Genomic DNA, 20,592 nt, shown 5'->3' with positions numbered 1-20,592 from the left:
TTTAAGACCAGTGGGATCAGTTATGTTGGCAATAAGTCTCTCCCAAATGAGCTGCTTCTGCAGAGAGATAATAAATATTTCAAACATGCAAAGTTTTGTCTGGAATGCTGAATTTGAGCACAAGACCTAATACTACTAGTTAGCTATTTATGTAGGTGTCTTCATCCTGTTACAACACTAACTCACACTTTTTTTTTTTAAGTATGATACAGCATAAAAGAGATTGAGAAAACTCTTCATTGTCCCTGTTGAAGAGCTTGTGGTGAGTGTCTTAGGGATTTTGAGTCCTCTAACAATGTATCAATTTCTAGGTGAATATGTCCAGACTTGTGGGTTTTTACATTTTTAATAAAGAGAATTTATGTTAAGCTGCCAGATTAGTAGATACCTCTTATATACCTTAGATATACCTTTAGTTGGCTATAAGCCTCAGACTTAGCTGAATACTCAATGTTTTGAGGTTAAATCTGTTTTAAGGAGAGAAAAGTATTAGCTACCTAAACTTACACTTGAAAACTTTGATTCTGTTTTCACAAATTCTGGACACAAACAAATAGGTTTGTACAACAGTTCTCTTCCTGGTTCAGGAGTTAATTGCAGTTGTGTCAGCAGTATCTTAAATCTTTTTTTTTTTAGTTATATTTATGGAATATCCTCTTTATATTTTAGCTTTTTTAAAAAAATGCATTTTTGTCTTTATTCTTTAATAAATGAAATGTGTGAATGGTGATTTTTGGGGGAAGGGGTATCATGGTGGTACCTCTGACCCTCGGTTTAATAATAGTATTGACCTTTCCTCCCAGGAAGCAGCCTGAGAAGAGGAACTGTGTTCTGGGATAAGGACTGACCTCCCTGTTGCTCAAGGTCAAGAAAATCTCCCTGGCAGCCCTGTGATTACATTAGTAACCTGCAGGAGTCGCCTGATTCATTCTGCTCCTCCATTTCAGTCTGATTTTTTTTTTTTTTTTTTTTTAATGTTCCATTTGCCATATTCTCACGTAGGTGAGCCACCTTTTCTGTTGGGATAGAGTGAACACTTGCCTGTTGCTGTACCTGTCCTCTTCAGATTGAGGCAAAAGGATCTGAATTTGCCACATGTTTAAATGGGCTCAAAAAAGGAAATTTAATGCACAAGGACTGTACATAATGTCAGAAAGGTCACTTCCTCACCCTGTCCGGCGTGAAGGGGGGGGCAAAGAAAGTACGTAGTTTCCTACAACTGATAGACTTCTAAGATGGCTTGGGGGGGGTGTGGAGAGGGGAGGCGAGGTGAGGGAGAGAGTACTCCTGGAATGAGCTTTGAGGCCACACGGAAGAGCTGGATTTGACAATGCAAATCATCCAGGAGCTGCAAGATTTTTTGTTTCTGGGAAGAGTCCAAGGCCAGGGTGCCTACTGTCTCATGTGGCTCTCATACAGGAGGCTTCTCACATTCTGTTGTGGTTTTGGATAGACATGTGAGGTTGGGAGCTGTATGGCTAGCTGGGACTCTGTGTGTAGAAACTGGCTGGACATGGGGCTGATACTTCATCTGATTGACCAGAGCGGTGGTTTGTCTTCAGCTAGTTTAATATGGGGGATTTTTTTCCTTCCTTGCCTTTAATACAGTTCTACGTGGAAAGAGCACAAAGATGTAAGCTCTTCCTGTCACTTTTATCAAAGCAATGGGATCTGTGGATGCCCTGACTTCAATCCATGCACTCAGGTACACATCTGGTTCTTTGTCAGCCACGCAAATGATGGGCCATGGCAGAAACATCAAATCTAGCTTTGAGGACTGCTGACAACCTTTTCTTCCCCAGCATCAGAAATGATTGTAAAGCAATTTCATTGCTAAACCGACAATACTTGCATCAGGTAGGTTAATTTTTTCCCTTTATTCATGTGTTATCTTTGGCCTCTGGTAATGACTCTGAGTGAGTGAAATCCTTAAAAAAGAACAGATCAATGAAAGTTGATTTGGCTGGACATCCATCGAATTACATTAAAGTTTTGTGCTTATACTTCTATCAAGAGAAAATAGGAAAATGCTTCCTAGTATCTCTACTGTGTCTCAGTACCCTGACACCGGTCAAAAAGGAATTGAATAAGAAAGTGTGTGAAATATATACGCATATATCTATATCATACTGTTAATTAATTTATTTATTGAGGGAGAGTTGAATCAATATTTAGTATTTAAATAGAAATTGTTTTCTTAGAAGGGAGAAAAGAACACAGTAGAAAGCTTGTGGCATATTCAAGAACAGTCTGTGTTTCCACACAGCTTGTGGAAATAATTACGTATTTATCTTGTGATGGCACTGGTCATGGACACAATCCTGTAACGCCATCTTCTCTACAACTCCAGAACAGGTGTTCTCAGCTCTGGACAACTGGTAATGTAAATCCAGGCCAATTTGCTCTTGTTTTTCTATTGTGGTCAGACAGAGCTTTGGGATTCTTCTCTGTAATACCACCTCCATCTTGTGGTCACATTTTTCATCTGTGGCTCCAAGTAGTGTTCACGGAAGAAAAAATGATCATGGGGAGGAAAAGGGCTGGGAAGGGACTGAGCCACAGAGAAGTGATGTGACTTGCCCAATGCATCGTTGAAGATTAGTGACTGCATAAAGATGGAAATAGAAAAAGACTCCTGAGACTAGTTAATTTGGCATAATCCATTGAATCACACCACTAAGGAAAGATGCTTCCTAAATGTTACTGAACCTTCAGAACAGGGAGCTGGTCTTAGTTATCTGGAAATAAACAAGTTGTGACAGAACGTTGTGTGTGCTATCAAGTTCTTTCTATTTTGCCTTGTTTGTAATCTTCCTGCTGTGACTGACGTACGTTGAACAGTTTAGATCAGAATTCCTATCATTGTACCCTTCTGGAAAGAAGGATGTGGTTCTCTTGATCTCCAATTTGCAGAGTTTAAATGAAATGTTGTCTTTTGGGGTTTTGTTTGTTTGGGTTTTGTGCCTTTTTTTTTTTTTTTTTTTTTTAAGGTAGGCTATCATGGATGGCCTAGTGGCAGTCATGTCTTTGTCTATGACAATGCTAGTATCCAGGGTAAGCAGCATAGTCCGGCATGCACACTACTCACTTCACTGTAATTTTGTGATATCCATATCATAGGATCCAGGGTGCATTACAAAGAAGAACCACAAGCTAGAGTATGCAAGCATCAAGGAATGAAGAAGGGAACAAAAAAATCACACAGAACTGGAATTTAGGGAAACGAGAGAGCAGAATCCCATGCTGTGGGGAAAATGGAGGAAGAGCCTGCTGTGCAACACTGGGGTAGCAGAAGGATGTGGCTAAGTTCAGGGTGCAGGCTCCTTCATTGCTGTAGACAAGGATCGTGTCTGCCCTTGCTCAAAATGTATGGAAGAATGAGAAAAAGATGTCAGGGAATAAAGAGGAAACCATGGCTAACTAGAGCAAAGGAAGAAAAATGAACAGGAATCTCTCTGTAAAACAGGGCCAGACTGTAGCAGACAAACATCCTGAATCTTGAAGTAGTCACTTCAGCTTATTGGTGCAGCGAGATATTCTCCAGTTTGAGTAAAAGCATGACAGCCTGATTTCTAATGCTCTGCAGAACAGCCTTGCAAATAATACCATATTAGTTTAATTGCAGTAATATTCAAGCCATTTGTCTCCAGAATTAGAGAAATTTCCTGTGTTACATATTCCTGCCTAGTTTCCACACGTCAGCAGTGCTGGGTTGCAACTGTTCCTACAGTTTGTAGGAATTATTGTAATAATAATAACTAAAAGAAAAGTAATCCTGTAGTAGCATTTCTGAGGCTCTAAATACAGGATGATTTCTAAAACACCAGCCATGGCATTGGCAGAGGTTCCCCCCCCCGTTCCTGGGAGGCAGCTGCGCGCCCCTGCTCTCCTCCGGCAGGCGGGGACACGTTTCCCTGTAACACGGCCTTCCGGAGCGCGTCCCGGGCCCAGCGGCGGCTGGGTTGCTCGGCCGAAGCGAGCCGCGACCGGAGCCGAGGGGGAGATTTAGACCCCGCCCCGCGCCGCCGCTGCGCCGGGCGCGCCCAGCCCGCCCCCTGCTGACAGGCGGGGGCAGCCCGGCGGGGAGGGCCAGCCGCCTGCTCTCCCATTGGGTGGATTTGGATCCGCAGCGCCATTGGTCGGGGCGAGCGAGAGCGCGCCGCAACCAATCAGAAAGCAGGCCGGGGCGCGCGGGGAAGCTATAAAAGGGGCCGGGCGCGGGGCGTAGCGGCGCGTGGTTCACGTCAGTTTGGGCGGCGGTTTGCGGAAGAGCGTCGGGAGCGATGTCCGGTCGCGGGAAGCAGGGCGGGAAGGCGCGGGCCAAGGCCAAGTCGCGCTCGTCGCGGGCCGGGCTGCAGTTCCCCGTGGGCCGCGTGCACCGGCTGCTGCGCAAGGGCAACTACGCGGAGCGGGTGGGCGCCGGCGCCCCGGTGTACCTGGCGGCCGTGCTGGAGTACCTGACGGCCGAGATCCTGGAGCTGGCGGGCAACGCGGCCCGCGACAACAAGAAGACGCGCATCATCCCCCGCCACCTGCAGCTGGCCATCCGCAACGACGAGGAGCTCAACAAGCTGCTGGGCAAGGTGACCATCGCGCAGGGCGGGGTGCTGCCCAACATCCAGGCCGTGCTGCTGCCCAAGAAGACCGACAGCCACAAGGCAAAGAGCAAGTAAAGCTGGAGGAGCATTCCCACCTCAAAAATAACCCAAAGGCTCTTTTTAGAGCCACCCACTTCCTCATAAAAGGAGCTGTGGATCCTAGAAAGAAAAAAAAAAACAACCAATTTTTTCTAATGTTTATTTTTAAAAATGAAATAATTCTGTTCTTTAAAATTTGGAGTTTTAGCATTACAAAATAAAATGTTAACTGCTTGTAAGTGCATACTAATCAAGGTTTATTCCATGTGAAAATCGTTTTGCTGTGGTAGGGGTGAGAAAGACGCAAAATTGATCATTATTGCAATAAGGAACCCGCAGCCCCAGCAGGCCTCTCCTGTATCAGCTTGGCCATATGTGAAGTTCAGGACACTCACTGGTGTCTCTAAAAACAACCCTGTCCCTCTCTAAAAAAAACAACCTTTTGACCTACAGACTTTGTCTTTTCTTCATAACAATAGGCATTCCAAATAATTAATTTTTAATGCAGTTTTCTCATGGCTTTGTCTGAGCTGCTGTGCCCATTTTCTGCCTGAAATCTGAATGGGTTCAAGAGTAACTGGTAATCACTGAACAGGCAATGTGAGGTAAAAAGGACTGTTGCCAGTTTGGGTTCTACCTTATACGTAGTGCTGAACATTATCATAAAGATGTTGAAATAGAAACAGAAAATCAGTGGCTATAGGTCAAGAAACACATTTTAATAATTATCCATTTGAAAACATAAATTACTTGAATCATAACATTGTACAAAATTTAGGACCTACCACTAACAGTTACAATAGCAAGAGGTAACAGCAGTTTACAGGCCTTTGGCAAAACAAAGGGTTGTAGGCAATAATGCAAATATCAGAGAATACTTGTTTTAATTCTCTGTATGCTGAAAACCAAAATGCATCTATTTTTAATTTGTTTAAGCGTGGTCTTAGTGAAACGCAGATGAAGACTTTCCCTCTCTTGCTAGCAGCCAGCTGTTTTAGTATAGCAGATACGTGAGTCAGATATGCTATTTGTAATATCACTTCCAATGCAAGAGTCAGTCACTGGACAGTAAAAAATGGAATATTTCACAATCTGCTGTGAAAGGGGAGCCCTAACTGATAACTTGAACAAGTTTTATTGTGTAGAAGTATGGAAAAAACCAGCTGCAGCAGTGTCTCCTTAGATAATGATGACTCAGATTTTCACCTATCAAGCTGTATCAAAATAAAACCACTGCTGAATTATAAAGTGATAGGGCACTGATTATAATTATTAACAAAAACTGGCTGTGTTAAGTTCAAATGTCACCTAATTTATTAAGAAAATGAATATTTCTGTAGCAGAGCACGAGGGAACCATGTCTGTATTGTGCACGCTGAGCAACACAGTACAAGCTGCTATGCTGTAAAAAGTCATCTCCTGCTGGGGCACAAACAGCCCTTCACAGGACTTTAATCTGCTTCTTGCCTTGTTGCATAATGCACTAATTTAATTTATTTTAATTATTTTGAAAGGGGTAAAGGAGTTTGGACAAAGAAGCTAATTTCTAATCCATATTCAGTGCTCAAGATGAGCCTGTGTTACTTCCTCCTCTTTGAAATCAATTTGCGATTAAAATATCGATTCAAATCCCTGATTTTCAGTTCAGGTTAAGAGAAGACCCTTTAAAGAATAATAATTAATTACTTTGGAGATTTAGTTGCCCACGTCGCGGATTTTATTTAGAAGGAAAAACAAAAGTTTCTGTCTCCCGAGGTCTGTCCAGGTCCAGGACTCAGGGTTTATCGCCTCTTTTTTAACTCACCCTTTACGTCTTCGAAGGGAAACTTTGCCGAGGGGAACAACAGTCTTTCTTTTCCACGCCGCTGCGAACTAAGGGGGGGTCGGTGGCAGAAATTCTGATAAAAACAGGCTTTTTTGACTCCTAAGAAACACAAAATGAGCGGGGAGAAGGGACCTTTCTGCCGTGCAGCGGGGCGGGCTCTGCAACGCACCAATCACCGCGCGGCTCCTCTCTATAAATACGAGGCCGTTGACTTGCTCCAGGCCCAGTGGTTTCCCCTGATTCGTGGACGACGGCTGCCACTATGTCGGAGACCGCGCCTGTTGCCGCTCCCGCTGTCTCTGCTCCCGGGGCGAAAGCCGCCGCCAAGAAGCCGAAGAAGGCGGCGGGCGGCTCCAAAGCCCGCAAGCCCGCCGGCCCCAGCGTCACCGAGCTGATCACCAAGGCTGTGTCCGCCTCCAAGGAGCGCAAGGGGCTCTCCCTCGCCGCGCTCAAGAAGGCGCTGGCCGCCGGCGGCTACGATGTGGAGAAGAACAACAGCCGGATCAAGCTGGGGCTGAAGAGCCTGGTCAGCAAGGGCACCCTGGTGCAGACCAAAGGCACCGGCGCCTCCGGGTCTTTCAAACTGAACAAGAAACCAGGTGAGACAAAGGAGAAAGCAACCAAGAAAAAGCCGGCAGCCAAGCCGAAGAAGCCGGCGGCCAAGAAGCCTGCCAGCACCGCCAAGAAACCCAAGAAAGCCGCCGCGGTGAAGAAGAGCCCCAAGAAAGCCAAGAAGCCGGCGGCCACCGCGGCCAAGAAAGCAGCCAAGAGCCCCAAGAAAGCGGCCAAGGCAGGCCGCCCCAAGAAGGCAGCAAAGAGCCCGGCCAAGGCGAAGGCGGTGAAGCCCAAAGCAGCCAAGCCCAAGGCGGCCAAGCCCAAAGCGGCCAAGGCGAAGAAGGCGGCGCCCAAAAAGAAGTAAAACGGCTGAGAAGAAATTAGAGAGTCTACTCATTTACATAAACCCAAAGGCTCTTTTAAGAGCCACCCACTTACTCCCAAAAAGAGCTGGAACACTACGGTAATCGCAGCAGCAAAATCAAGTCTTTAAAAGGTTTATAGTAGAAATTCGTACCGAAATAAGAAAGTTACCATTTGCGAAACGTGCGCGTTCAGAACAGCCTGCGTGGGAGACCCGGGCTTCCTCAAAGAGGAAGTGTTTTCCTACGTACAATTCGGGAGCCCTGCGACAGCAGAGGCTCTTTGCTCCGCCCCCTCTTAACTGAGCGGCGCAGCCGAGAGCGGCAACAGGCGGCGGCGGCCCCGGCCCGCGGACCAGCGAGGGCCCCTTCGCTGCGGTGCCTGGGGGGGTTTAAAAGTCCCGCGCTGGGCCGGGATTGGCCCCTTCCGCCCACCCAGCCCCGCCCCTCCTTCCCGCCCATAGGGCGGTGACCCCCCCACCCCGCGGCAGTTCCCGGTGCCGTCCCCCGCGCGGGGAGCGAGCGCCGCTCCCTCGGTTACGTACGGCACCTTGTCGGCCCCCTCCTTCCCCCTTCTCACGGGCACCAGGGCCGGGTATGGTTGGTGGGGGGGGAATGGATCAGGGCTGGGCAAACGTGTGTGCAGTGCCCCGGCTCTGCCTTTGCCCCGCAGAGAAAGGCTGCCCAGCAGCACAGCTTCTGCGGACGGAACTGGCGCGGTGGGGTAGGAGAGCTGGAGCCCCATGCTCCAATACTCCCAGGCCCCCGGGTACCTTGCACATTACCGACTGCCCCCAGCTTCACGCCCATGACTTTTAAAAACAAAACAAAAAAAAAAAAAAAAAAAGAGAACCAACTCCTCTGCAAGTGTGGACATTGGTATTTTAAACCGGAAAACCCTTCATAAAGAAAAATCTTTCCCTATTACCTAATCGAGTACGGACAGCTAACTTCACTGAAAAAAGCGATGGTGTTGCGGGGGGGGACACGACACGCAACACACGCACTAAAACGCATGAAAAAGAAACCAAGCTACAAACACAACTGGAAGACTTGCTTTAGAAACTGCTTTCAAAATATTTATTAGTTACTGAAAGAGGCAGAAATACGATTTTTTATTTTACTGGTACAGTGCACAGAAAGCGAGTTCTTAATAGCATCTAGGATTTTCTACCAGGCCTATCACGTTAAGAATTAAAACCCTTAGAAAATAAAAGGCGACTTACCTTCCCCTGCACGACTTCCAAATTCTGAAAACAGAGAGCTAGCAAAACACTAGGACAAAGTTGCTGCGGCTTTTTAGCCACATTGAAGAGCAGAGTTTATAGCATATACTCAATTTCTAAGTTTTAAACAACAAAGTATAATGCTATATACCGAGCATAGGCTGTTAACCAAGAGCCCTCACGCTTAAAAAGCTAAGTAGTTACATCTCAACTATCTAAAAAAACTCGAGTACTTAACTTTCTAGAGACGTACACATTGACAGGCTATTTACATACCTCCCAAGAAAAAAAGTAATTCAGCCCTTCTACTTGAAAAAATTGGTGGCTCTTAAAAGAGCCTTTGTGTTAAAACTGACGATCCCAGACGCTCTACTTAGAGCTGGTGTACTTGGTGACAGCCTTGGTGCCCTCGGAGACAGCGTGCTTGGCCAGCTCGCCGGGCAGCAGCAGCCGCACGGCCGTCTGGATCTCCCGCGAGGTGATGGTGGAGCGCTTGTTGTAGTGCGCCAGGCGCGAGGCCTCGCCGGCGATGCGCTCGAAGATGTCGTTGACGAAGGAGTTCATGATGCCCATGGCCTTGGACGAGATGCCCGTGTCGGGGTGCACCTGCTTCAGCACCTTGTACACGTAGATCGAGTAGCTCTCCTTGCGGCTCTTCTTGCGCTTCTTGTCGCCCTTCTTCTGCGTCTTGGTCACCGCCTTCTTGGAGCCCTTCTTGGGCGCGGGGGCGGACTTAGCCGGCTCAGGCATCGCAGCAAACTCTCACGTTACTCTGGAGCACTGAAGTACCCGATGATGTGATTACTCCCGTATTTATAGGGGCCTTATGCAAATGTATGGCCTCAGCTATCAGCGCTTCTATTGGATAACGGAGCCAGTGACGTTGCGTCTCGTACGAACGGCTTTGTAATTGGTCCTTTTTAAATCCCACGCTATTATTGGTTAATAATTCGAATTTTATCAGCCAATCACAACAAACTCTTTCAATCTCATAGTTCGGTGGCGAAGCTCGTCCTGTGCTGTCTGGCCTCGCCCCGCCCCCGGGGCCACCCCGGAGCATCCGGGCTCGTGTGTCTCCTGCAGCTGCCTGCTCGGGCGGATTTGTACATAAAAAGCGTAGTTATCTGTAATTTCTTCGGAAAAAAAAAATCCTAGAGAAAATTGCAAGGGGTTTTGCTACTCTTTTTTTTTTTTTCCTTTGAGAAGAAGTGTACCTGCATACTTCATGTAATAGCCTGCATTTGTAACAGCCACAAGTTAAATGTAAAAGGGAAAAAAGACAACCAGAAAAGATACACAGGCTCTGGAACACTAAGCTTTGTTAATTGTGTTTGAAATTAATTCTTCTGGCCCACAGAGCATGGCTTGTTTTTCAGGACTTTAAATGAGATGGAAGTTCTGACTTAATTTGTAAGTTGAAAGAAAGTGGACTTCTTTTGGGATGTACTAAAGATTGGATTAATTTAAGTCAAAACCAAGTTATTCCTGATAATAAAAATAAATTGTGGATTTAAAATTTTGAATTTATTGTGAATCAGAAGTTCTGGCGCTTTTCTTGTTTAGTTGACTTAATTGTGCAAGAAGAAAATACAATTGTTTAAGCAGACTAAAATGATTTTATGGTATTAGGAATTCTGATGTGCTTTTTTTTTATATAATAGAGGAAGTGTTGTTTAATATAGTATTAGCCTGTATGTTTAAAAAAAGGGTAATTTTCTTTTTTTTTTATTAAAATGCTGTGTGACAAACTATAAATTACAATTATAAATTCATTCATCAGTAAATTAGAATGCTATAATCCACTTTTAAAGGGATCAAGTTAATTTGTGGTTGAATGAAGCTAGGACTGGATAGCTTGGTATCATATAGCCAGTGCTATAATGATACTATTTTCTTTTGGAACCCTTAAGACCCATTCAAAATCCAGACTTTCTTGATATCAGAGGAGACGGATGGCATGGGCCTATACAAGAAACCTATGTGGCATAGGTAAATGTAGTTTAGGGTGGGTGAGACTGCTAAAATCACAAAAAAACTAATTGTTCAAGGATATGTGTAAGGATAGTGAGAGAGATTCTGGATCCTGGTGCAAGCAATAAAAAGGTCTGTCACCTTACCAGCCTGGTTTTGCTTCTGCTTTTTTTTTCTTTTACCTTGCTGGGCAGAATTCTGGATGCACAAATATTTCCAGCCTACATCCAAAATAGTACTGTCTGAAGAAAGGGAGCCAAGTGAGGAAAGTGTGGGACTTTTCTCCTTCCCAGTGAGTAATGCTTGCTTGCAAGTGCTTCTGCTGTGCTTAACACCTAAACTGGGGAGACAAAAGCAGCCACCCGTGTTGAGGAGAGCAGCTTCATGCTGCCTCTGTGATGCTGCACCTCTCTGGTTTCATGTTCATCCCCCCCCAGCCCTGCTCCCTCTCATCAGGAACAGGGATGGGGTGGATGCTCATCCATCTCCATTTGCTCTGCCTCCCCCCCAGCTGCCAGTAGCAGCTCGATCAGCTTGGAGAAAATCTGGTAAGGCAGGAGGGAGCTGTATCTGCCTGTTAAGGAGAAGAAAAGTAGTTCTCTCTTTTTCAGCAAAGCAAGAAGAGAAGCCAGAGTGGCCCATCTCTAAACATTTAACTCCCCACATTTGCTGTGAACCTAATTACTTTCTTTTGGCATAAACATTACCTGGAAAAGCAGTTCACTGAGAACACCTCTGCCTGGCAACTGGAGTTCTCTCGTGAACATCTGTGAAAGTCCACAACTTGACATGTCACTCCTGGACAATGTGGCGTAGGATCTCCAGTTTTGTCTCCACAATAGCAGACAAAGGCTGTTGCTTTTGTTACACTGCTCTGGAAGAGAAAACGTAGAATAACACTGGGTAATCTCAGCAATGTAAAGTCCATAGATCCAGAAAGCAGAGGCATTAAAAACACAAAAAACAGCTTCTGCAAACACCCCCCCACCTTGTTAATCCTTTTAAGTCTATTAATCAGTTCCAGACAAAAGTGACAGTTGATCCAGGTCCTAGAGATTCTTAGTTCTAACAAGTTTTGTAAAGATCAGCTATGGAGTAGAAAGACATCCTCTGTTGAGGAAAGGTGGCTACTGTGAACTGAATAGCTACTGCCTTTTTTTAGTCTTCCAGCTGAAAAATGCATTAAAAGCCCACAAAACCCAAACCCAACCCAACCAAATAAACAAACAAACAAAAGAAGCAGAAGCTGAATAATAACTGAAGGCCAGTCACTCTTGGTGTAGTGCATGCTGCTACTTCACAAAGAGGTACAACAAGAGAGTGCTAAAGGCAAAATAATTGGGGAGAGGAGTAGGGAGAGGGTTAGATGTTTATAAAGGGAACTCAAGTTCTTGGAAAGAACTGATTGTGGAAACCTTATCAATAATGGCAGAAAAGCTGAGTTTATTGCATTGTTTAGACAGTCAGGATATATGGAAAAGGAATCCAGACATTCATATTTCTCTCAACGGTCTGAAATAACCATGTTCACTAAAGGAAATGGATGAGAAGTTAACATCTAGTCACCCATCATCCATCCCACTTCAACAACAATGGAGTTTCCAGTGACTGACCAAGGCTTTGGAGCATCCAAAAGAAATAATCCTTCAGAATCAGGAAACCTAAATCTGATGGGAGATAAAAGAGAAAAGGCTTCAAGAACAGCTCCAGAACAACTCAAGGACGTCAGAGCTTGAAGAAGTCAGCAGCCTATTACATGTTACCAAAGCGTATGAACTGTGGGACTCTGTCTTTTTTCCCTGTGTATTGGGTTTGCGTGGCAAGGTTTTGGTAGCGGGGGGCTACAGGGGTTGCTTCTGTGAGAAGCTGCTAGAAGCTTCCCCTATGTCTGATAGAGCCAATGCCAGCCGGCTCCAAGATGGACCCGCCGCTGGCCAAGGCCGAGTCCATCAGTGACGGTGGTAGTGCCTCTGTGATAACATATTTAAGAAGGGGGAAAAAACCCTGCGCAATTGCAGCCAGGAGAGAGGAGTGAGAACATGTGAGAGGAACAACTCTGCAGACACCAATGTCAGTGAACAAGGAGGGGGAGGAGGTGCTCCAGGCGCCAGAGCAGAGATTCGCCTGCAGCCTGTGGTGAAGACCATGGTGAGGCAGGCTGTCCCCCTGCAGCCCATGGAGGTCCACGGTGGAGCAGATATCCACCTGCAGCCCATGGAGGACCCCACCCTGCAGCAGGTAGATGCCCAAAGGAGGCTGTGGCCCTGTGGGAAACCTGTGATGGAGCAGGCTCCTGGCAGGACTTGTGACCCTGTGGGGGACCCACGCTGGGGCAGTCTGTTCCTGAAGGACTGCACCCTGTAGAATGGACCCACGCTGGAACAGTTTGTGAAGAACTGTAGCGCGTGGGAAGGACCCACATTGGAGAAGTTCATGAAGGACTGTCTCCTGTGGGAGGGACCCCATGCTGGATCAGAGGAAGAGTGTGAGGAGTCCTCCCCCTCAGGAGGAAGGAGCAGCAGAAGCAACGTGTGATGAACTGACCGCAACCTCCATTCCTGGTCCCCCTGTGCCATTGGGGGGAGGAGGTAGAAAATTCAGGAGTAAAGTTAAGCCCGGGAAGAAGGGAGGGGTGGGGGGAAGGTGTTTTTAAGATTTGGTTTTATTTCTCATTATCCTACTCTGATTTGACTAGTAATAAATTAAATTAATTTTTTTCCCTGAGTCTGTTTTGCCTGTGACCATAATTGCTGAGTGATCTTCCTGTCCTTATCTCGACCCACGAGCCTTTTGTTTTATTTTCTCTCCCCTGTCCTCTGAGGAGGGGAGTGATAGAGTGGCTTTGGTGGGCACCTGGCATCCAGCCAGGGTCAATCCACCACACTCTGGTTGGTGTATCTCCTCCAGGTGAACACATTGTGCTACAGGCTGACAGCTTTCTCCTGTTCCTGCTCCAGCTGGAAGTTTATAGGAGGCAATGGGAAGACATGAAGGCAAACCTGCTGTTAGTGTTTTGCCACTACAGCTCCTGGGTGAGCTCTGTGTAGATTTTTCTGGAAAATATTCTTTCTTATTCTGAAATCTACGGTTAGAAACATAATTTTTTTCTGTCTGTGCTCATTGCCTAAATGGGCTTCAAGAAAAAAAAGGAAATTATGAGGAGTGTCTTGGCTCTAATTATCCCACCTTCTGCAGCCTCTTCAGCCAGAAATGCTGGAGGACCACTTATCTGATGAGGGAAAGTCAGACACCTGTGTATTCTCTTGGTCTTACAGAGTACGCCTTGCCAATGCCAAAAGGTCCTGAAAAACAAACCAACAAAAAAGATTAACCAAAGCAAACAAGCAGAGACAAAAAGACAGACTTTTAAGAGTAGTAGGATAAGTGTTGGAGATTTGGTTTTGTTTCTGAGAATCATTTCATTTTAGTCTGGTATATTCCTCTGTGTGGAACACAGAGAAAAGAACCAAGAAGTCCCAGGAAAAGTTACAGAACAACTAGGCCATCAACAGAAGACACTCAGCACATAGCAGTCATGGTTATTAGAAATATATCGATTATAAGGCACAGCTGCCTAGCAGTTGTGATTATTTTGGAGAATTTTTAACGTGCATGATTCATTTTAGAATCACATTTGAGAAGTCTGGTTTTAAGGTTATAGGTAGCTACTGTAGATCTTTTACATGTTGAGACTGCAATATTAAACGTAATTGTATTATATGCTGCATACCTTGCTATCTATTGCTGTAAGTTTTCTGGCTTTGTAAATTGCTGAGTGTCGCTATCATCTGAAGACCTTATAACTACTTAGAGAAACAGTAAATATATAGATCACATTTCTACAGCATAAAATAACTGTACTGAAAAAGCCACAAGACGAAAGGAAAGGATAAAGGGGGGAGAGGAAGTTGCCATGCATTTTCTGAAATAAATGATGTTTGGAAACCTGAGATTTCTAAAGATGATTAAGATGAGGCAACATATTAAAATGATGTTTTCTTCCCTCCGAGTGCACATGTAGACTACAGTTGATAAAAATACTATGTTTGTGTTGAAAACTACGTGAAGAAAAGAACAGCAAAAGAAATACTTTGAGATATTATGTATCAATAAAGAGTAAGACCATGAAAATGAGCAAACACATGCCACATTTAAAAGCAACTGAAGCAATCTAGATTTTTTTTTCATGGATACGTTAACAAGATACACAAATCAGTTCCTTCAACAGCACCTCAGTCCCATAAACACAAAAATGCTGTGCGATCATGCAGTTAAAGACCTGGGAGATACTGACTTGAACACCTAGAAAAAAAAGAACGCGTCGTCCCCACAGAAAGGAAAAAAAAAAAGTGGACTAATGACTTTACTCAGCACTCGTTATAAAACAGTGGATTTACTTGAGCACAAAGACCATCACGATCGCCCGCGTTTCCCCCCGGCCGGGCCCTTTGTTGGAGCGCAGCGAAATGGCGGCGGCGGCGGGGCGGGCAGGGCGGCACCGCGCGCGCGGGAAGCGGCGCTCCCGGCCCCGCCGCCCCCATTGGCTGGATTTTGCTGCAGACCCGCGGCCGGCGGGGCCCGGCTCCCCCACTGGCACCGAGCGCCGCAACGACGGGGCCGACGAACCGGGCCGTGCGCGGCGGGAAGGAGGGTGTCCCCACCCGGGGATTCGCTCCCGCGGCGCCCAGGCCGAGCCGGCGGCGGGGCCGGCTGTCTCCCGGGGCCGGCACCGTGCCGCCCGCCCCTTGTCGGAGGCGATGGCGCGAACGTCCCTGCCCGCAGGGGGAAGGGCGCGGAGAAGAGCCCGCCCTTGCCCTGCCCCGTCGCAGTCCTCAACCAGGTCGGACCGCTGGCAATATAGAGAGACGCTGGCAGCTGTTCCCGCCACACGCTGCTTGGGTCGGGCAGCGTGAGATCATGTCTGGCAGAGGCAAGGGCGGGAAGGGGCTCGGCAAGGGAGGCGCCAAGCGCCACCGAAAGGTGCTGCGCGACAACATCCAGGGCATCACCAAGCCGGCCATCCGCCGCCTGGCTCGGCGCGGCGGCGTGAAGCGCATCTCGGGGCTCATCTACGAGGAGACGCGCGGCGTGCTGAAGGTGTTCCTGGAGAACGTGATCCGCGACGCCGTCACCTACACCGAGCACGCCAAGAGGAAGACGGTGACGGCCATGGACGTGGTCTATGCTCTCAAGCGCCAGGGACGCACCCTCTACGGCTTCGGCGGCTAGATTTGATTGCTGAGATAGGTTACGCATTCAGAACACAAAGGCTCTTTTCAGAGCCACCCAAGTTTTCCGGAGAAGGGCCTTAATCACTGTTTGTGTGTACGTGTTGTGTTTATGGTCGTGATAAAAGGCGGGGGGGGTGGGGGGGGAAGGGATGCAGGGGTTGGATTTGCACTGTAGCCCCTGCTGTCCACAGTCCTTCTAACCCTTCCAGCCTCACGCAACAGGCACGTTTGAAATCGGTGACGGAGAATGGATCTCGCATTGCGCTCTCTGGGGAGAATAGTAGGGGAATGGGTGTAGCGCTTGACTCTTAGGGCTCTGGGCCCGAGAGAAAAACATTTAGGCTCTCAAAGACGGGTATGTCCTTCCCCCCTGCTTTCCCCATTCTCCTCCACCACCCACCCCCCGTCACTCCCCCTCCCGGTCCTCCTTCGAAAAGGGAATGGAAGGGACAGGCAGCAGGCAAGAAAAACTGGACGCCGGGGGCAAGCGCTATTGCGACAGCCGCTTCCCAGCCACAAGGCTTCAGAGCAGCGGCCTCAAACGGGAAGCTCGTGAAATGGCGGCGCTCTCCTCTCTGCCATTCGCGGGGCGGGGCAAAGCGGGAAAGCAGGGGGAGAAGAAACGGCTTAGAGCACTCGTAGCGCCTCAGGGGCTGCAGAAGAAAGAGAGCAAGCCCTGTGCGAAAATGCCTTTCCTTCCTCTCGTCCTTCTGCTGAAAGGCTGCCTGTTCTCTAGACACCGCTCTTGACCCCGCGGCTAGCAGCTTGAAACGGGGAACCTCCGAACTGCCAACACACACGGGTGGGGGGGGGGGGGGCGTGTCCCACACTGCCTGCGACCCGAACCTCCCCAGTTATCCCAGAATCGGCGCTGCCTTGAGCACGGAAAAGAGCGCTCGGCACACGCTGCCTACGCCTGCTCCAAAAAAACCAAGAGACACAGCTCTCTCTGGTGGCCACGTGGTGGCTCTTAAAAGAGCCTTTGGGTTTGGTGCTGGCACGGCAGGAGCCTCAGGCGCGCTCGCCGCGGATGCGTCGGGCCAGCTGGATGTCCTTGGGCATGATGGTGACGCGCTTGGCGTGGATGGCGCAGAGGTTGGTGTCCTCGAAGAGCCCCACCAGGTAGGCCTCGCTCGCCTCCTGCAGCGCCATCACGGCCGAGCTCTGGAAGCGCAGGTCGGTCTTGAAGTCCTGCGCGATCTCGCGCACCAGGCGCTGGAAGGGCAGCTTGCGGATCAGCAGCTCCGTCGACTTCTGGTAGCGCCGGATCTCGCGCAGCGCCACCGTGCCGGGCCGGTAGCGGTGCGGCTTCTTCACGCCGCCCGTGGCCGGCGCGCTCTTGCGGGCCGCCTTGGTGGCCAGCTGCTTGCGGGGCGCCTTCCCGCCCGTCGACTTACGCGCCGTCTGCTTCGTGCGCGCCATTGCTATACTTCCTCTTCCTTATACTACTCAGAGAAAGAGGGCGAGTGCTGTTGCGACTCTTATTTATAGCGGGTGACGGCCCCGCTTCTCGCCTCTGATTGGTCGCAAAAGCGAGGAATTTAATTGGATAATTCGAAACATCCTGTAACCACGGATGTAGCTGAAGACTCCCCGAGGCCCAGCCATTTCCAAAGAGAAGTAGTCGTCCTTTTATTTTTAAAATTCCTTCAGGCTTCCCTAAACGTTTTATTTCTTTAGTATTTAATTCTCCTGTTTTTTTCCTGAGTTGTTTGAGACTCCGAATCCTTCTTACCGGGTCCGTGTTTTAAGTACATGATGTGATAACTCGTATGACTTTAGCTGCTACCAGATATTCACTTATTTGCAGGTTTAATTTGGCTGCAAATAAAGCATTCGAGTCCTAAAATACCTGTCCTTAATTATGTCATAATGACAATATTAAGTGACAGGTATTTCTAGACTCGAATGCTTATTTCACCAAATTAAACTCCTGGGATACAAAGTGAATATCTTGGTAAGCTATAAAATGCATTATGTTTATTTTTACCGTCTTTACTAGCAGACTGCTTACGCATATTGTATGATTCGGAGTTAAACAACTTGATGAAAGGCACAATTAATAAAAGAAAGTCGTTAAAACGTTTAGGGAAGAAGTAATTTCTGAAGAAACAGGATGAAAAAATCAAGCCTGTGATTAAAACTGTTAAAGAGCACGGCTCAGCATAGAGTGGGTTACAGCGGGATTTTCAAATTGGCCCAATGAGATCGGCGCTTTCTGCGAGCCAATGAACAAGCAGAAGCGGGTATAAAAAAGAGTCGGCATGAGCACTTGTTGTTGTCTCTGTATTAGTATAAGGAAGAGGAAGTATAGCAATGGCGCGCACGAAGCAGACGGCGCGTAAGTCGACGGGCGGGAAGGCGCCCCGCAAGCAGCTGGCCACCAAGGCGGCCCGCAAGAGCGCGCCGGCCACGGGCGGCGTGAAGAAGCCGCACCGCTACCGGCCCGGCACGGTGGCGCTGCGCGAGATCCGGCGCTACCAGAAGTCGACGGAGCTGCTGATCCGCAAGCTGCCCTTCCAGCGCCTGGTGCGCGAGATCGCGCAGGACTTCAAGACCGACCTGCGCTTCCAGAGCTCGGCCGTGATGGCGCTGCAGGAGGCGAGCGAGGCCTACCTGGTGGGGCTCTTCGAGGACACCAACCTCTGCGCCATCCACGCCAAGCGCGTCACCATCATGCCCAAGGACATCCAGCTGGCCCGACGCATCCGCGGCGAGCGCGCCTGAGGCTCCTGCCGTGCCAGCACCAAACCCAAAGGCTCTTTTAAGAGCCACCACGTGGCCACCAGAGAGAGCTGTGTCTCTTGGTTTTTTTGGAGCAGGCGTAGGCAGCGTGTGCCGAGCGCTCTTTTCCGTGCTCAAGGCAGCGCCGATTCTGGGATAACTGGGGAGGTTCGGGTCGCAGGCAGTGTGGGACACGCCCCCCCCCCCCCCACCCGTGTGTGTTGGCAGTTCGGAGGTTCCCCGTTTCAAGCTGCTAGCCGCGGGGTCAAGAGCGGTGTCTAGAGAACAGGCAGCCTTTCAGCAGAAGGACGAGAGGAAGGAAAGGCATTTTCGCACAGGGCTTGCTCTCTTTCTTCTGCAGCCCCTGAGGCGCTACGAGTGCTCTAAGCCGTTTCTTCTCCCCCTGCTTTCCCGCTTTGCCCCGCCCCGCGAATGGCAGAGAGGAGAGCGCCGCCATTTCACGAGCTTCCCGTTTGAGGCCGCTGCTCTGAAGCCTTGTGGCTGGGAAGCGGCTGTCGCAATAGCGCTTGCCCCCGGCGTCCAGTTTTTCTTGCCTGCTGCCTGTCCCTTCCATTCCCTTTTCGAAGGAGGACCGGGAGGGGGAGTGACGGGGGGTGGGTGGTGGAGGAGAATGGGGAAAGCAGGGGGGAAGGACATACCCGTCTTTGAGAGCCTAAATGTTTTTCTCTCGGGCCCAGAGCCCTAAGAGTCAAGCGCTACACCCATTCCCCTACTATTCTCCCCAGAGAGCGCAATGCGAGATCCATTCTCCGTCACCGATTTCAAACGTGCCTGTTGCGTGAGGCTGGAAGGGTTAGAAGGACTGTGGACAGCAGGGGCTACAGTGCAAATCCAACCCCTGCATCCCTTCCCCCCCCACCCCCCCGCCTTTTATCACGACCATAAACACAACACGTACACACAAACAGTGATTAAGGCCCTTCTCCGGAAAACTTGGGTGGCTCTGAAAAGAGCCTTTGTGTTCTGAATGCGTAACCTATCTCAGCAATCAAATCTAGCCGCCGAAGCCGTAGAGGGTGCGTCCCTGGCGCTTGAGAGCATAGACCACGTCCATGGCCGTCACCGTCTTCCTCTTGGCGTGCTCGGTGTAGGTGACGGCGTCGCGGATCACGTTCTCCAGGAACACCTTCAGCACACCGCGCGTCTCCTCGTAGATGAGCCCCGAGATGCGCTTCACGCCGCCGCGCCGAGCCAGGCGGCGGATGGCCGGCTTGGTGATGCCCTGGATGTTGTCGCGCAGCACCTTTCGGTGGCGCTTGGCGCCTCCCTTGCCGAGCCCCTTCCCGCCCTTGCCTCTGCCAGACATGATCTCACGCTGCCCGACCCAAGCACCGTGTGGCGGGAACAGCTGCCAGCGTCTCTCTATATTGCCAGCGGTCCGACCTGGTTGAGGACTGCGACGGGGCAGGGCAAGGGCGGGCTCTTCTCCGCGCCCTTCCCCCTGCGGGCAGGGACGTTCGCGCCATCGCCTCCGACAAGGGGCGGGCGGCACGGTGCCGGCCCCGGGAGACAGCCGGCCCCGCCGCCGGCTCGGCCTGGGCGCGAGCGAATCCCCGGGTGGGGGACACCCTCCTTCCCGCCGCGCACGGCCCGGTTCGTCGGCCCCGTCGTTGCGGCGCTCGGTGCCAGTGGGGGAGCCGGGCCCCGCCGGCCGCGGGTCTGCAGCAAAATCCAGCCAATGGGGGCGGCGGGGCCGGGAGCGCCGCTTCCCGCGCGCGCGGTGCCGCCCTGCCCGCCCCGCCGCCGCCGCCATTTCGCTGCGCTCCAACAAAGGGCCCGGCTGGCGGGGATCTGTAGGCCGCGGTTGTGCCTTTCTGATCAATCGATATTGTCGATTTGGGGAGTGTCACTGAGGCGTAACATTTCCCGTGGTCTAGCCCTTTGTTTTGGGAATAACTTTGGAGCCTTGAACAGTTCCGGTATACTGGTTTAGCAGCTTTATCTTTTTGGGAGAAAATGTCGGTTTTTGCTGGGGGTCTGTCGGCAGCACAAGTCCTGGGTACGGGAGCTGCTGCAGTGTTTCCCGGAGGCACGACCGGT

At 49.5% G+C, this 20,592-nt stretch overlaps 6 protein-coding genes across 7 annotated transcripts; 4 read left to right on the top strand and 2 right to left on the bottom strand.

Moving 5' to 3' along the window:
• The first annotated feature begins 4,259 nt into the window (after positions 1–4,259).
• On the top strand, positions 4,260–4,886 carry LOC127029323 (histone H2A). 2 transcript variants are annotated; one of them, XM_050914891.1, is made up of 2 exons: positions 4,284–4,364; positions 4,470–4,886. In XM_050914891.1, the coding sequence occupies exons 1-2, from the start codon at positions 4,284–4,286 to the stop codon at positions 4,671–4,673; spliced, it is 285 nt and encodes a 94-aa protein (XP_050770848.1). In that variant the 3' UTR covers positions 4,674–4,886. The 2 variants fall into 2 exon arrangements, with proteins under 2 accessions (XP_050770849.1, XP_050770848.1); XM_050914892.1 differs by having other exon boundaries at positions 4,260–4,886.
• A 1,793-nt stretch (positions 4,887–6,679) lies between these two features.
• Positions 6,680–7,421, top strand: LOC127029322 (histone H1). The gene has a single exon (XM_050914890.1). The coding sequence runs from the start codon at positions 6,725–6,727 to the stop codon at positions 7,379–7,381; it is 657 nt and encodes a 218-aa protein (XP_050770847.1). The 5' UTR covers positions 6,680–6,724; the 3' UTR covers positions 7,382–7,421.
• Positions 7,422–8,435: 1,014 nt separating this feature from the next.
• LOC127029324 (histone H2B 1/2/3/4/6) lies at positions 8,436–9,358 on the bottom strand. Its single transcript, XM_050914893.1, has one exon. The coding sequence runs from the start codon at positions 9,353–9,355 to the stop codon at positions 8,975–8,977; it is 381 nt and encodes a 126-aa protein (XP_050770850.1). The 5' UTR covers positions 9,356–9,358; the 3' UTR covers positions 8,436–8,974.
• A 6,135-nt stretch (positions 9,359–15,493) lies between these two features.
• LOC127029737 (histone H4) lies at positions 15,494–15,869 on the top strand. The gene has a single exon (XM_050915526.1). It carries the CDS (start codon positions 15,494–15,496, stop codon positions 15,803–15,805), a length of 312 nt encoding a protein of 103 aa, XP_050771483.1. The 3' UTR covers positions 15,806–15,869.
• Positions 15,870–16,629: 760 nt separating this feature from the next.
• LOC127019134 (histone H3-like) lies at positions 16,630–19,858 on the bottom strand. The gene is made up of 2 exons (XM_050901102.1): positions 19,552–19,858; positions 16,630–17,246 (listed from the first exon to the last, which is right to left on the bottom strand). Exons 1-2 carry the CDS (start codon positions 19,856–19,858, stop codon positions 16,819–16,821), a joined length of 735 nt encoding a protein of 244 aa, XP_050757059.1. The 3' UTR covers positions 16,630–16,818.
• On the top strand, positions 18,124–18,723 carry LOC127029732 (histone H3). Its single transcript, XM_050915521.1, has one exon. The coding sequence runs from the start codon at positions 18,124–18,126 to the stop codon at positions 18,532–18,534; it is 411 nt and encodes a 136-aa protein (XP_050771478.1). The 3' UTR covers positions 18,535–18,723.
• Positions 19,859–20,592: the final 734 nt, after the last annotated feature.

Source organism: Gymnogyps californianus, chromosome 1 (assembly GCF_018139145.2).
Source record: "Gymnogyps californianus isolate 813 chromosome 1, ASM1813914v2, whole genome shotgun sequence".
Lineage (NCBI taxonomy): Eukaryota > Metazoa > Chordata > Aves > Accipitriformes > Cathartidae > Gymnogyps > Gymnogyps californianus.
This window is presented reverse-complemented; position numbering and strand designations above follow the sequence as displayed.